A 17,670-nucleotide genomic window follows, 5' to 3' on the forward strand; every position below is an offset into this window, starting at 1 on the left:
GTCAGAAGGGAGGAAAATATCCTGGATAAGTTGGGATAACATATGAAAATCAAGATAGGAAGGTTGGCTAGGAATTAGATAGATAGAGTTTTGTAATAAGACATTATTGGCAAAGTGGAAATGGAGATTGAGTTCCTCAGAGATATGTTTATGGAAGGATGTTTTGAAATCAAAATATGGGTCTTGGTGAAACCTAAATGGAGATAGGATAAACAAGCATAAATGTAGATAATGGAATGACTTAAGTCAAGTCTGTGGAGCACAAGATGACAACAAATGGTTTGATTTTAATGTGGAGTGGCAAGTAGGTTATGGATCTAGAATCAAACTATGGGAGGATGTTTGGGTAGAAAATATGCAGCTTAATAATAAGTTCCTAGAATTTATAGCAACTCCCTACTTAAAGAAAAACCACTTAATAGGTTTGGGAGATGGTCTAGTACAAGATGGGTTTAGAACTGAAATGGAGGAGAGAATGATTCGAGTAGAAAAGTCGCAACTAGCTTAATTTATGATATGCTCAACATAACAAATCGTGCACTGGGACAAGGAGGATAAATGGATCTGGAGAGACATAGACACCAGCAGTTACATTACACAAAGTTGGCAAATTCGATATGACTGATAATTAAAAAAAAATTAACACGCTGTGGGGCCTAAAAGTATTGTCATATGCTAATCAGTTTCACTACTAGAACACTTTAATCAGTTTCAATGTTTGTGTTTTAATAAAGAGTGAAACAAGATATGGTGAGACTTGTGGAGTTATGTCATTTGGTGTATTTGGAAGCACATGAACAAGGTTCTGTTTAATCCAACAAAGGTTGATGCAAAGAAAATAACTATGGCATAATTATAGACTTGGGCTTGGATGAAACATATGATCCCTCAATCCTATGCATTTATTTGACAACTAAGTAAAATATGACACCACTGAGTGAATTGTAACCCAATTGAAAAAATATAAAAGTGTGAGAAACATTAGAGGAGGCAGTTGTCAAGGAGAAACATTATGAATCTTCTTTTCATGTCATCCCTACTTGTAACCGTCATCAAGTGTGACTAGTTTTACCATTTGGGATTGAGAGGAATTTGTTCTAACTCTTATGTATTGAGGTGATATCTAAATACAATATTATGTTCTAGATTGATGATTGATATTATTGTTTTGTTTATAATGCTTGGTTTACCATGATCTAGAATCTTAAATCTGACTGGAAAGTATTTTTATGGTTCCGACCTAAACAATAATACTTAACATATTTGAGTGCTAGGAATAGACTTGAAATATTAATTTCTATCAACGTCTAATCTTAATGATAAGTTGTTTTTATAAATATATGAAAAATCGATATTTAGGAAGCATTGTTGGAGATCCCACATTGACTAGAGATTAGAGCCTTTCATTGTATATAAGTGGGTGCAAACCTCAATCTTATGAGCCGGTTTTATGGGGTTGAGTTAGGCTTAAAGTCCACTTCGTAACATGGTATCAGAGCCATTTTGAGTCTATCCTAGCGAGTATTTGTTGGGCCTATCGTGCCACCCGCTATCGGACCACCCATAATATATAGTCCCACGCACGAGTTGGCAGTCTCGGCGTGAGGGGGGTGTGTTGGAGATCCCACATCGACTAGAGATTAGAGCCTTTCATTGTATATAAGTGGGTGCAAACCTCAATCTTATGAGCCGGTTTTATGGGGTTGAGTTAGGCTTAAAGTCCACTTCGTAACAAGCATCTTAATCATTTTATATGCGAGGAATCCATATAAATGAATTTTATACAAGCATCAATATCAATACAAAAAAGTCACAATATTGTCATGCTAATCAAAATACAAAAGAGTGAGAAAGATGAAACTCAATCCCTATTTTTCCAATTGAAGCAAAAACTTTTTGATTTGTTTTACTGTTAATTCTTGCCATCACAACAATTCTCAAACCACCTTTTATTCTGTTTTTATATTTAGAGAATTTTGTACTTGAATATTCAATTATTCCTTGTGGGGTCGATATCGGTCCTTAGGAACACATTATTACTTTTGACAACACGGTGCACTTGCCATAAAAAGTCATCAACTTTATAACACAATTAGTTACTTATTTATATAACATATGATAAATGGTGTTGTTTTATGTTATATATAACGTAATTGATTATCATTTAGTAATTTTCTTTTTTATGTGTATTTTTATATTTTCTTTTATTTTTGAAGCATGCATGAACGCTAAAATATATCAATTATGTTACTAGTAAATCACTACAACCAATTATCAAGATTATTAAAATAGTTAATTCATATATAAAAGAAAATTAATACTAATATGCAACCTTCGATATTAATTTTGATATGCATTGCAAATGACACAACACTACAGCGAAATCAGACCAATCTGAAGAAAAAAAAAACACATCTTAATCGATTATGCTTCCAAAGAAGAAAATAATCGATTATGTTGAGTCATATAATTTGATTATCTTCTCTCATAATCGATTAGATATTGTATGTGTGAGTGCATCTTTTACATAGTTTCATCTATGGTCATTGTGCATACTACAAAGGTTTTTTTTTTCTATTTTTCTTCTTTGCCAACTATCTTTCTACTACTTTTTTCACACCTTGCAAAGGAAGTTCGGAGCAACTCAAATTGGCGTATCAAATGTGTTGAATCCTCAATTTGCCATCTGGGTAAATAGTATTTTTGTCACAAAAAAAATAAAATAATAAAAAGGAACATTTCAGGGATGTTCCAATCCATATACAAAATAAAAAATAAAAAATAGTCAACCCATCTACCTGTATGCAAAAATTGGGGCTGGTTAGACCCTCCTCTTACTGTGTCGACATTGTCCCTAAATTTAAATATCACCTGCAGTCTATACAAAAACAAGATCCAATCCTAAACCATCCAAAAAGCTTACATAAAACCTCCCCAATTAACTCATGATTATGACAACCCTATCGCATTACAATAATGTAAATAAGTGGTGTAAATATAATTAATAATTTGTTCTTGCAGTATAAAAGCTTTTCTCTTCTTGATTTCTGCCTTTCTTATCCATGGTTCCTTTATGAATTTCTTTACACTGAAAATTGATTAGAACTGTTCCAACCACCAAAAATCGAAGTTGTTCCCTACCCTCATTCCTCTATATTCAATGTTCATTTTTCCTCCATTCGTGACTCGTAAAGATAAAAATGCACAAAAACAAACTCCATATTTGCATAAGATCCCTTTATTTTCACTAACATTCCTCCAGTCTTATAGGTCATAAATCCACTAAATGTTATAGTCCCGCTCTGTGACAATTATCCCTATGGTATAGCCAACCATTAGCATGTTGGGACTTGCCTTTACCTTAAATTTTGGAGACATTCAAGAGGATTTAAACACCAATATGAGTAAGTATAAAGCAGTCTAGGATATATATTTTCTTATTAGCCAGATCCATGACTTTAGTTGTGCCATCATGAAAATCTCCAACAAACCAATCTTATTATTCCTAAAAATTATCTTATTTCTATGACTTCATATGACCCACACCACTGTCATCCACATACATCTCCATGCTCTATTATGTTAGTACATAATTTCAAAAGATAAAACTACTAAAAATGTGTCTTTGGATTCATATGTTGGACCATACTCTCCCCCACCCACTTATTACATAAATTCCAGACTTTCAAGAATAGCTTACATATGAAAAATAAATTATTTACATTTTCTTCCTCCAATTTCTCACATGATGCATAGACTATTGATTAATTTTATCCTGCTCCTTCTCAAATTATGATTTGTGGCAATCCTATTTTGTACAAGTCTATCTCCAAGCGAAATGTTGGAAAAATTGTAAGACTTTTGTTTTCCAAATATTCCTAAAATCTTCAATTATGTCCCCGTTTTTAGATAGATTTAATCAAGTAGTTTAGATTTCAAAATGATATGGTATTTGTTTGTTGGTGAAGATTGTTTTGTCTATGTCTATGGAGTTGTAAGCAAGATGGTTGGATAGTAAAGCTCTTATATAAGGGTTGAAACACTCTTAAAGTATATTTTTTAATTTATTAATTATTTGTTGATAAAAAATATTTGTCATAACCTAACTAAATAAGCCTTTATGTCATATATAGATGAACAATAATCAATAAAAAAGTATAAGAATAGTTTTAAGGATGACTAGCTAGATAAAATAACATTTATACATATGAAATGGCCAATTATGATTAGAGTATTTAAACAAGGATAATCTGTCTTAAGAAATCAAAAGAGATTTTTTTTAATACGTAATAATCTTTCTCTTTGCCATTTTCCGCACCGCAATTTCTAATAAAAAGATCCTTTTATTTCTTTAATAAATGGCTTTAGGACATGCAAGTCCTTTAAACAATGAGGCCATGCATGATGCATGACCACTTAGAAAAAATCCACGTTGTTATAATTACTATATTTGCATTTGATTGTCTATTATATGTATAAATATTTTCAAAGTTTGTATATGTTTGAGAACATTTTTTTCCTATTTCACTTTTGATGTGTTTTAGACTCTGAAATCAAAAGAAACTTTTATATATATATATATATATATATATATTGGATAAGAAAAAAAATATTGAAAGCTAAGTGAGAGCTAAAAGAATACCAGGGTGTGCTTCTCAATTAAAAAAAAAAACTAAAAGAATATGACATAAAAAAGGCTAGTAGATATTTATGTATCACGACAAGTATCTTTTTCCCAATTATTAAATTGTAAAAAAAAATCATTTAACATATATATAGGACTTTAGATAATTTCATTTTATAATTATTGACGTCGTTGCTGTATTCCTTCATTAACACGAAGACACATTTTTGCTTTTTTTTTGTATTCTTGCTGTCTAGTTGTAATTGACTTGATTTTTTTTTCTGGGGAAAATATTTAGAATCCAATTAAAACTTTAAATTAAAATATTCATCTATGCCACTTGTGTGTCCTTTCTGTGATATACTACAATATTCCCAAATTCTTCGCAAAATTGAGATAAGTAGATTGCTTTCCTTGGTTACTGCAATGATTCATGCCTAAACTTTCTTTTTTTGAAATAGGACATTCCCCATAATAGAATATTAATCCCTTCCAAAAAACAAAATTATTGTGCTTAAACCTTTTCTATTAAAGTTGGTTTTATATATGTATTTAGAGGTTACTTTTCTTACAAATTCGTGTTGGGTGTTTTTAAAAAATTCATAATAATTTCATATAAAAAAGCAAAACATCATTTTGAACTAAAAATTGTAAGTGAATAGGTTTGTTTATCTTTTTACGTATACATGCGATTTTTAGCTCATTTTAAAGACGTTGAATTTGTAAACATTCCAATTATTATAAAAAAAAATTGATGTTTAAACAACACTTTGGATAAACATAGAAAACCATTTTTTTGATTGGATGATTCTTTAGATTAATTAAGGAGCAATGAGTTGCTTTGTTGTATTGTGTTGTAAAGCAGCACAATCTTTTTAAGCATATATAATTAAGAGGAAGGATCTCGCAATGGAGATTATAGTATTTGAGGGCATTTGGCGTTATCACATCTATCTAGCAACCTACGATCATTTATTATTATGCCATACAGCTAGGACTCTCATTTTAGACACAATAATGATGTTCCTCCTTAACCTAGGATCTCAATTATTGCTAGGGTGCCCATGTTCAAAATTAGGAAGGCAAAACCAAAACTATAATAATAATCATGCACCAAACACACTCATTCAACAAATTAAGAATTTATGGGGATTAGAACGTGATCAAAATCGATCCTGCACTCATATACTGCTTTTCTCTTGTTCATTAATGAGTTTAAACTGGTATTAATGAGTTTAAATTTGTGGAATATGAAAATGAAAATTTTGTTGTTTTACTTCTTATTTTGCTTCAATTTTATTTTAGTTTTATTTTTTCTTTTCTGATTAATGTCTTGATTCATTAATGTATTTGGTGTCGATTTAAAGTCTCTATTAGTTTTTTTGTTATGTTTGAAAACTTGGTGGTAGTGTTATGTTTTTTGTGTGTTCGTTGTTTTTGTTTTGGCTGATTCCGACAAGGTTATTGAATTTTGAGTAGTACAATTGATATGTATACGAATTGGATCACCCTTTAAATGATTCGTATTTATTTATTTATTTATTACTTTTCTTAAAAAAAATAAGATGAAAATGATTAAGAATAGATGAAAAGCTAATTAATGTTTGTGTGGTGTGATAGAGAAAAGAAGGAGAGAGAGAAAGAGAGTGAGAGAAAGAAAGGTACAGCTAGCTGTGTGCATCTTTCACACATGATTTTGTCAACCTAACGTATCTAAAGTATGTGTAACCTGATCTACATATATGCCAAAGTCATGCAGCTTTTAACCCCACCCTCTTAACAAAAACAAGTACAAAGCCTATCATCTCAACTCTGGGTCCTATGTGTACACTTGTGCTGAGCCAGCTAGCTAACTTGGTAGTCCCACCATTTGCATTTGTGTAATCTCTTTTTTTTTTTTTTATGCTAGTTTAAATTGTTAAAGATTCTTTGTCCAGGTGATAGAATCATTCTTGGATCAAACTGCTGTTTTCTTTCTACAAAGCTCCTCCATTTAGGGCCAAAATGGTTTGTCCAATCTTCTTGTGTGCGGTAGTGGGGAAGATACTGCTTAATCTTCATCCCAGCATCATTACAAAACTGCAAAATTTCTTTATTTTGAGTATCATACGCCTTCCAATTATCAAACCCACTTGAATGCAAAAATCCAACTGTGTAGAAGATGTCCTCGTCTGGTATTGATGCTGACATTCTATTGTCCCACCTGATCAATTTTTTTTACAATTTCAAGTCAGTAAAGAGAAGAAAACTACTAATGGTATTGATGTTATAAACGAATAGTAATAACACTATTGATAACAGTAACATGAATTGATGAGGTGAATTACTTGTTTCTGTTCATGGGGTAAACCAAGACAGGTCCTGTGGTGATGTTTCGTTTAAGGATGATGTCCTTGAACACGCCAGAGTCAAAATCCATGATTTGAGATTTTGGTATAAACAAATTGAGCCACGGGTGAGGAACATCCCACAGTCCTTGTGACTGTAGCTTCAGCTCTCCACTCCGGACTCTGTTCAAGAACTCAACGTATGAGACATCTTTTTCATAGTAAAATCCTGGGATGTAGCTCAATCCTTGGAGTAAAACTTGGAGTTCCTACACCAACATGAAAATAAGAATGTTACTCACAACATTACAACATTAAAATTATAAGAGTGAGTGTGAGAAAGGGTTAAAAATGAAAAGACAGATGATGAAGGCAATTGCACATGAATGAGATGTACCTTGTCCACATTGTTTTCACTTTGGCCATCATAATATTTGGCAACTTCTAGGCAATAGAGGACGCTGTGTTTAGTTACTAGTGAAATTATTCGAGCATGGTCGGCTAAAGGGAAGAAAGAAGATCTCCAATTATTTATGGGTCCTTGGTGCATTAGCAACGACCCTTCCACATAATCCACACCAATATTTTGTTTCCTTCCATTCATTGAGATTAATTGTTCTTGGTCTTTGGTAAAACTAGAAAAGTCTTTGTACAGAAGTCTAATCCATTTAACCTGCAATAAATAAAAATTCATCATTCATAAAGTAATAATATATACATAAGAATCATTTCTGATGTAACTCGTATACACAGAAAAACCAAAACTGATATCACAAGACCTTATACTCAAAATGAGAAACAATAATGACCACACATTATTGTACAAAATGAAAAACAATAATGACCACATGATTATAGTTTATGCAATGAGTCCCATCAAATAGTACTACTAGAGTACTTCTTGCTCAAACCCTTATGTGAAATTCAATTCAATCATCTCTCTCACCAACTTTCTTATCCTTTCTAGTGGAAACATATTTATGTATGGGCCTATGCTCTTGCTACTATTTTCAAATACAGTTGATTTTTGTATAAAGAAATTAGAGTTTGGATGAGCCTAATTATTGGTCGGCTTAAGGTCTCAAAGATATATACATTTTTTCCAACACACATTTTAATGCTTTTTAAATTTGAAGAGTCCACGTTGTTCACCTGTAACTCGTCTTGTTTTCGTTTTCGTATGTGTCTCTCATGGATGACCAATGTGCACTAACATAATGTGAAACCTATGTATGTGTATGGGGTGCAAAGAAAAATGATGACATAAAGCTTTTAGGACAAGGACATTTCGATGCTTCCGTAAAGCTTGATGGTTGAATAATAAAACATGTAGAATTATGAAATGTTGGAGGGAGAAGCTACAAGACAAAGTCCTAGTCAATTCTCAAGATTTAAACGTACCCTCTTCGGAGCTGGCGCAAGAGCAATTCTTGCCCTTGTAATAATTCCAAATTGTCCTAAACCTCCAAGAACACCGTGAAACAACTCCGAATTCGTCTGAGGAGAGCATGTCACAGTTTCTCCCTTTCCTGAACCAAACCAAAACTTTATTAAAACACAAATAATAATAATTAATATGCATCATTGCATGCATGCACATGTTCTTTTAACAAACATTTGAGCAAATTAAAATTCAGCTGCCACTTTATTTTTTAATAGACGAAAAAAAACGACTTGGACCAGTAGTAAGTCTGTGAAACTCATAATAATCCTAATAAAAAACAAAGAACAGTTCCAGAAAGCAAGATTTTGTAAATTTCTATCGCAATCACAGTCTGATGCATCGCAACTTCTTAAATTCTTTGCTTTAAAATATGAAAGCCGAAGTTGCAATGAAGTTCTGAAAACATTAAGAACCACAGCACCTTGGTTCCCTCAATTATTTTATTTCCTTTCCCCTTCCAATCTCCCTCTCTCCTTCCTTTCCAAGCTCTGACACTTTCCAAGGTGTCCAATGACCAATTCTCACAATATTAAAACCCTGATTATTTAAACTCAGATGGTTGTTACAAATCTAAGAGCCCACACTCTCCCAATAAACAAAACTTAGATACAAACTTCACTTTATGCAGCACTATTGGGGTCATTTTCTCATCAGAGTTCAAGTTTTATCTTGATTTTAGACAGAAGGCTTCAATTCTGATTGGAAAATGACATAAACAAAACAACAGTTCAAGATGGTATATCTAGGTTTGTTAAAAAGAAAGTTATTGTTATTATATATGTATGTTAGGGTAGTGAGGGAGTTTTAGCTTGTTCTGCCGGTTGTGGTTTTTAACAGGACTAGTTTTGAACAGTTGGTTAGAAGAGTTGTGTTGTAAGTTTCTCTTAAGGTTTTTTTATATATGGTTGGATCTTGGTGAAGAAAGATTGTTATGTATATATTGTTTCTTTGGTGATAAAGAAAAAAGGTAGTGATTGATACCAGTAATGACATCCATTTCACGAACAGTGGAGATTTGAGGACCATAGCGGAAGGTTTGGCCACTGATGCCGGCATTGGAGAGAGTTCCTCCGACTGTCAAGTACAAGTAATCAGTCCAAGAGAGAGGTGCAAGTCCATGCTGGAGAGTGGCGTGAAGAACATCGATCCAAAGTTGTTCACCTCCAACATCAGCGTAGTGAAAGTAACCGACCGAAGGGTCCACCGTGTTGCTCACCTTTATCCCCACACCACTGCCCCTCTCTCTGAACCCTGCCATGTCCACCACCACGCCGCCACGTGCCATGGCCTGCCCCCGCGTGGAGTGCCCTTGTCCCCTCGCCGCCACCTTGAAGGGGACAGCGCCCTTGTACGACGCCTTGATGAGCCGCGCGATGTCATTCGCCGACGCCGGGTGGAAGACCGCCAGCGGGACTTCCCGGGCCATGTTGCCGTAGTCCTTGGAAACCCTTCCTTGAAGGGCTTCGGAATCTCCTCGGAGCTTGTCGAAGACATCTTGGTCCACTGCGGCAAGCTCCGCAGGTAAAACAGCCTTCCATTGGGAGGTTTTTCCAACTGTGGAGATCAAACGCGTGATGGTTATGAGTAAGAGGATGAAGTATGTGGGGGAAGGGTGCTTGTGAGGTACCATTTTCTTGGTTTGGAGAATGAGAGAAGAGAGAAGAGAGAAGAGAGAGTGATTTGTTGTGTTTAGTGTGGATGGAATTTTTTGGTTGTTGGTGTTTGTTGTAGTGGGGAATGGAGGTGGAGGAGGTAGGGGCTATATATAGAATGGAAGAGGACTTTGCATGATAAAGGAGGATATGGGAAAATATTTAATTTCACACATGTAGAGATAGAGAGAGAATGGGCTGGATTTATTATAAGGATTTTCTTCCATTTTTTCATTTAACTCATTTTTCTTCAAATTAATAAAAAAACTTATCACATGATACCCTTTAAATGTGCTAAACATTGTGAAAAAATTAATATAAATATAAAAAATGAGGTGAAAAAATATTAGATTATTTTATTTTATATTTTAACAAGTATATATATGATGAAAAAACATGTTTGATTTAGTAATGCTCTCCCATTATTTTCCATTGGGATAGAAAAATATTCAAACCAAATTGTGCATTGTAACAAAAATTTTGTACATTGTGTGTGTAAAAAGGGAGGGATGCTAAATGTCAAATTCAAAGATACCATGGAGAGATTGCATTTGGTCCCTCATATGAAAATCATGAAGTATTTGTGTAAAGCAATTTTTTTTTAATGAGGAGCTAGGAAATAAAAATAAATTTAATGAAGTGTTAGAAATTCCAAAATAGTTTTTTTTTATCACTAAAAAATAATATATACATATAGCGAAGAAAAAAAGACAAATCAGATATTAAAAACACCAATAACAATAAGAAAATCAGCAAACAAGATTTTAATTGCTTTTTCTGTGATTGTGTTTGTAACATCATCAAAATAACCAAGATTCCCAGCAACAACACACAAGCTTCTTCCATTGTTGGCGATAACATGGTAAAATATAAATAAATAATGCAGTTGAGTTGGAGCCGTTGGATTCTTATCTTAGGGTCAAAGATTGGTCAAAATTAGTCAATTCAAACAGCGTTCATATTTTATATTACGAATTGAAAAAAATTAAATTTGAAGAATTTAAAGAGAGAGTCAAAATGGGGTGATTATCAAAAGGATCTCTGAAGATTTTCTTTCCCGGGACCATTGACTTCTTCCCTTGGATCAAACTATTGAATTAAACTTTTCTAATTCATTGAAGGGTGATATCAATGGGAACTGAGAGAGACATCACACCAGATTTACTTGGGGCCAAGATCTGTTGAAGACCATGATCTGTTCCAACATATATGTTATCAAGGAAAACGAAAGCTAACTATAACACAACAATGTGCCTCCTTCAGAATAGATAAGCCCTATGAATGTCTCTTCCATGACATGATTTTCTTCCCCCCACTTTCAACATCTTCTTAGCCAATTATTAAATCTCTAAGTTGGAGGATCAAATAACTAATTAGCACTGCTTAATTACTCATTCAACTACACCTAATTAATTAATCTGGCCACCTTACGTGGTGTCTGAACATTAAAAAAAAATAAAATGAAAAGCACCTGCCATGCCTTTCATCAGAATATAGGAAGAAAACAATTGCATGCTGTGCACACGCAATAGAATCCAGTGAACTGTTAAATAATAATTTAGTTTGGCTATTGCTAGCTTTCAGGGGAGTTTTTGTGATGTTTATATATATATATATATATATATATATATATCATGTCACATAAAATATATGTACTGAAGTGTTGTTAGAAATGTGAAATTGGAGGTCCAAGGCAAGGACATTGATTGGGAGGGAAAATTAATGAGAGAAAGAACAAAGGGTATTCAAAGAACAATCTTTGACCAATAGATCTCGCTGGTAAGAGGAGCTATCATATTCAAAGAGCCTCCACCAAGTATGATTCTGCAGAACATATATATTCTACAATGCTTCGTTTTGAAGATTGTGATCTTTGAGGATAGTTTTTCATGCATGACTAATAAATACAGAAGAAAAAAATAATAAAAAGAAGACTTTTGTTATAAACTGCTAGGTATTATTAATATGGTATTACCTTGTCACATGTTGAAACAGCGATAGTTAGGTTTTGTACCTAACGAAACGAGTATCTCCTTATCTGTTGAAAAGAAGGAGGGGAAAAAATAATGGCAGGAAGAGGAAAAGGGTTTGTCTTTGTAAAGTAAATTTTGGTGTCCTGAAAATATATACCATGCCCTTGTTGTGTAGGTCCAGGTACGTGTCTTGGAAATGTTGGGTGAAATTGAAATTCAACTTGGGAATAGAATAGAGATGTAATATGTTGGCACCACCAGCGACTGAGATTCAAGATTCCACACTTTTTTCTTGTGTATTATCATAAGCAATACACTACACATGCAGCCCAATATTCCGAGCAATCCCTATAATGGCACTAGTAAAGCCATAATCATTCTTATACTTTAGGGAAAAACTCCCCATTCCTGTTTCAAAACTTCTAACAAATATTTTTAATTTATAATAAACTACTAAAAATAATTAGTTGCTTTATTTACTAAATTATATACGATTTTAGAGACTAAAAAAGTTATTGGTTTCTAAATTAGTTTCTTTTATTGATAAATATTTTCTAAATTGATATTTAATTAGCTACCAAAGTTTTAAGTACCAATTATTTATATTCTACATTTGGTAACAAAAATCTTGGTAGCTAATTAGTTATCAGTTTATAAACTATTTATGCATAATATAAACTAATTTAAAAACCAATTTTTTTTAATCTCTAAAATAGTCTCTAATTTAGTCAATATAATAATTAATTATTTTAGTATCTAAAATTAGTTTTTATTTAATGATTTTTTTTATAAGACAAAAAATTCCATAACTCAAAACTCAAAATCATACTACTTAGACACAATAATCCCTTAAAAAGTCTATCAAATTTTTTTATAAGCCAAAAAAAATTGAAAGCTAATATAGCTCATAGTTACATTTTTTAAAAACACTTAATTTATACATTTATATATCTTCAATTCAATATTAAGACATTTTTGTCTTATTTAGTATTTTATTATTTTTATTTATTTTAAGTATTATGTCATTTGATCTTTGTTATTAATTAATGCCATGTCTTTTATTTCTGTTTTTTAATAAAGATTCCATTAAAAATACTCAAATAATTAAAGAATTGGTGTGAAGTTTCTCTCATAGATTATTTTGATGAGCATCTGTGATACATTAGACAATGTTTTAAAGCAAGGGACACTAAAAAGAGTAAATGTTGGTATGTATGAAATAAAAGGGTAAATAATTTATATGTGTGAATATTTATAGATAAGAAGAGTGTTGATGGTTAGATGTATTTGGCAGTAGTTTGGCATGCATGAATGTGAGAAAATGAAAGAAAAGAGAGAGAGAAAGGGTTGTGGGGGGACTGTTTGTAAGATATTGGAGATCTTTATGGGGATCTAAGCCAGGCAGAACACAGAAGCAATGAGATCACGTGGTCGAAGAAACGAACAAAAACAACAACAGCAGCAGCTTTTTTCAATCCACAGTGCTAAAAACACCATCGTATCCATGTCACTTTGATTGGCGGATAGTGCTGTAACCAATACACAGCCGTACGTGCATGGAATTTGAGGAAGTACTATGTGACAGAGAGCATAGATGTCTCCTATCTCTGCATTTTCACAACCTTCTTCTTCTTCTTCTTCTTTCTTCTTCTTCTCCTTCTTCCTTCATCTCAACATCATCATCATCATCAACAACAACATTTGCACATTTCACTCGACATTCATGTTTATGTTGAGGTGTTCAGTGACATTGTAACAACTAATCATCCAAATCCTTTGAACCAACCAGACACTCCAACCCCAGTTGTTATCTTTCTGTGCTCGTTTTATGAGTGGCAATGGGAAGAGCATATTTTGTCACTATCTATGTCTCATTTGTCACTCTCATCCCATTAATTTGATTGATGCCTGCTGTCTCAATAATGAAATGATTGACATTTCATCACTCAATTAAGGAACGTTTGTGCAATTCTCATCACTCTTTTTTATACACCCCTTACAACACAACCCCTCCTTTTTCTATTACTATTACTTCATTGCCAAATCACAAACACTTTTCTTCTTAGTGTTTTTAGACTGGAAAGATATAATACTAAATCAAAAATTAGAAATGAAAGTGATTTTGTTCAAGAGAAAAAAAAAATATAAACTTATAATACTATTTTTAATTTATTTTTTACTATATATATTATTCTTTATATATATATATATATATATATTCTATTATGTTCTATTTTTTAAAAAAGTTTGTTTTTATTAACAATAAAATATAATTAATGTGACTCACTCTAAGGGTGGTCCAACTCTCCTACAGAGAAAACGAGACAGATACTTTAAGGAAACTCCAACTGTCTACCCTATCACAACTAAATAATTGGTAGTTAAAACTTTAGTTGCTAATTAGATACCAATTTAGAAACTATTTAACCATAATAGAAACTAATTTAGAAACTAATTTTTTTTTTAGTTTCTAAAATGGTCTCTATTTTAGTTCCTATTGTAACTAATTATTTTAGTATCTAAAAATTAGTTTCTATTTCATGATTTTCTTGTAGTGTTCAAGACACCAGAACCGAGAAAATCGTTGATGGTACCTTTAACGAAATCTAAAACCAAACTTTATCCTGTATAAAAAGAAGATTTCAAAATAGTTTACCACTTCTCTATTAAAAAAATGAAAAAAATTATTAATATGAATTAAATGGGCCAAACAATAACTAATTAAAGTCTAACACGATTATCCATTCGGTCTAATGAAAAATATATTTTTCCGTCAACTAAAACAATTGTTCAAAAAAGTCTATACAAATTTGCACTATCCTTTATTTGTTCCACATAGTAACTTACGCGGGGTAAAAGTAGGGTGGTTGATTAAATTGACGTAAAATTAGGGAAATAAAACATTAAAACAAAGTCATTTTTTAAATATTTGTGCTAAAGGATTAGTTAGATTTTTTTTGATCAGCTAAAGGATTAGTTAGATGCTATTTGTGTGGCTATTGAAGTAGAATTAGAGTTTTTATTTCAATAATTTATATAATATAAATATTTGGATTAAAAATATTATACAAATTATTATAGAAAATTACATATACAGCAATTAAAAGACTTGTACAATAGTTGTTTTTTCTTTACAAGTGACATTATTGTTAATTCATGAGATGATTTGAAATGTTATATGACATTTTTGTTTTAAATATCTACTACATCTAGGTGGCATGTCATATAGAAATCACTATTCAGTTTACACACTCTCTAAAAACGTTTGGTTGATTAGAAAATTTTACGTCACATGTCATGCAAGATCAGATTTTGTTCAAGTAATCAAATCATGACAATTAGTATTGTTTTCTTGAATACTTGCATTATAATAGGCACAAATTTATAAAATTACTATCTAAACAACACTAAAAAAAATTATTAAATAAAAATTAATTTTAGATATTAAAATAATTAGTTATTATATTATTGACTAGATCAGAAATTATTTTATAAATTAAAAAATTATTGATATCAAAAGTAGTTTCAATTATTAATAAAAAATTATAAAGTAGTTTCTGAATTGGTATCTAACTATTATCTACTAAGGTTTTAGTTACTAACTATTTACATTCTAAATTAGTCTTTATTAGTACTTTAGAAATTAATTTATTTGTTTCTTGCTGATAAAAAAAAATATAAATTTAAAAACTATTTTATAATATTTTATTAATAATAGAAACTGCATTAGATACTAATAATTTTTTAATCTCTAAATTAATATCTAATTTAGTCAATATAGTGACTAATTATTTTTTGTCTCTAAATTTGGTTACTATTTAATGATTTTCTTATAGTGTAAAGACGAATGTAAAATAGATAATTAAAACAATGTTATTGACATATTTATGATGTCATTGTGAGCCACCACATCTTTATGTTTTATAGTTATGGCAATGCCTTTGATACATCACAAAAAAAAAAGTGTATTAGTTGGGTAAGATTTACATCTGCCAAGAGAAGGATGTGGATTGTGTCAGTTAAACCCACAAAAAGTCAACGCAAACGAAAAGTGGATCACTTTGATGCATGACAGACGTTACGAGAAAGTGATTTTGTGTCATTTTGTGTCGGTCTTAGCCGACGTAAAGTTTGTGTCAATGGTTGCGTCATTTTGCATTGACGTGAGTCAACGTAAAATGTTTAATAAATAGTGGTGTTGTCTCACGCACCTTCAATTTCTAAATCCCCAAAATGAAAAAAACCTAATTTTCTCTTTTCTCCCTCTTCACTCACTCTCGCGTTAACTCATTGTTGGTGCCTTCCTCCTTCCGCCGTTAACTCCTCTTCCACGGTAGTCCCTCCTATTACGAAGTGCACTTTAAGCCTAACTCAACCCCATAAAACCGGCCCATGAGATTGAGGTTTGCACCCACTTGGGATCTCCAACACCTCCACCAATGCTCTTTCCCTATCTGTTTTCTTCTGCTAGCGCTTCCTCTACGCGACACTCTCTTCTCTCCCTAGCTTTTTTCTTTTTAAATTTTGGTGAAATTTTATTTATTTATTTATTTCAGCTCCAACACCTTCACCTCCAACTTTTCAAAGGTGCAACTCCCTCTTCTGTGGATGTTTAAATTGCTGGAAGGTAAATTTTTTAAATTGCAAGGTTTCCGTTTGGATTTTGTTGAATAAGCATGGTGGTATTTCTTGTCAATATATGTTTATGATTGTTAGGTAATTTATAGGTTGTATTGTGGTTGGACGAAAACAAGTCTAGCATCTCTGGAATGATCTCGTCTGGGCGAGATTAAGCTCGCTTGGGGAGATCCTCTGGGAGCTTCTGACTTAGGTGAGCTTAGGCAAGTGTTGGAATGTTTCAGCTTTCCTTTTTTTATCTTTGTATATTCTCCTTTTACTCTTTAATCTCCATTTCTTCCTAAAATTCTGAAATTAACACAATTTTAAAAAAAATTATAATTATTTTATCAATTAATATCTATAAATATTTATATTTTAATATGAAATATTACTTATGACACTTATCAACTCTCAAGAATTTTTCATTAATCATTCTATTACAATAACAAAAACTAATTGAAATAAACTAAATTGATTAAGTGAAACAATTTAACTTGATTGAAGACTGAAGTTTCAAATATATACCTTTTATCATTTAATTGTTCTTGACAATATCCTTAATTTTCTTCTTAGTCTCATATTTTCCTCCTATTCATTGGACTAACACACTTGAGATCTACTATTCTGGACAGTGTCTAGTGACCTTTGTTTGTGACAAAACATCTTATTCAATTTTTATTTGTCCCTTTCTGAATCTCTGTTACATGAATCTACTATTGGAGTGAGTTGTTGGAACTATGCATGAATGTGATCCAATGGGTTCTGGATGGAAATTAGCACACGATCATTGTTGAACAGAAGTTTTATGAAAACGAAAAAAAGTATATAAGCATTTAGAATTGTGTGGCTTTTGATTTAACGGCCACTAACTAACGGGGAGAAATATTGTTCCCACCTGCCTAACCAGAAGGAACAAGGAACTGCTGCAATTTTGCAACTTTTCGTCTTCAATTTCACATTCATATGACTCTGGACGTGTCATATAATAAATATAAGAAAAATTAATAAATATAAAACTTGAAACTAATAT

General features: G+C 31.9%; 1 protein-coding gene across 2 annotated transcripts; it reads right to left on the reverse strand.

Moving 5' to 3' along the window:
- Window positions 1–6,274: 6,274 nt before the first annotated feature.
- Window positions 6,275–10,124, reverse strand: LOC137822552 (cytokinin dehydrogenase 3). Of its 2 annotated transcripts, XM_068627452.2 has the most exons (5): window positions 9,377–10,124; window positions 8,353–8,480; window positions 7,349–7,624; window positions 6,952–7,220; window positions 6,275–6,827 (listed from the first exon to the last, which is right to left on the reverse strand). In XM_068627452.2, the coding sequence occupies exons 1-5, from the start codon at window positions 10,023–10,025 to the stop codon at window positions 6,530–6,532; spliced, it is 1,620 nt and encodes a 539-aa protein (XP_068483553.1). In that variant the 5' UTR covers window positions 10,026–10,124; the 3' UTR covers window positions 6,275–6,529. The 2 variants fall into 2 exon arrangements, with proteins under 2 accessions (XP_068483553.1, XP_090151976.1); XM_090295850.1 differs by lacking the exon at window positions 6,275–6,827 and having other exon boundaries at window positions 6,948–7,220; window positions 9,377–10,116.
- Window positions 10,125–17,670: the final 7,546 nt, after the last annotated feature.

The sequence above is a fragment of the Phaseolus vulgaris genome, chromosome 9, assembly GCF_051622355.1.
Source record: "Phaseolus vulgaris cultivar YP4 chromosome 9, ASM5162235v1, whole genome shotgun sequence".
NCBI classification, from domain to species: Eukaryota; Viridiplantae; Streptophyta; class Magnoliopsida; order Fabales; family Fabaceae; genus Phaseolus; species Phaseolus vulgaris.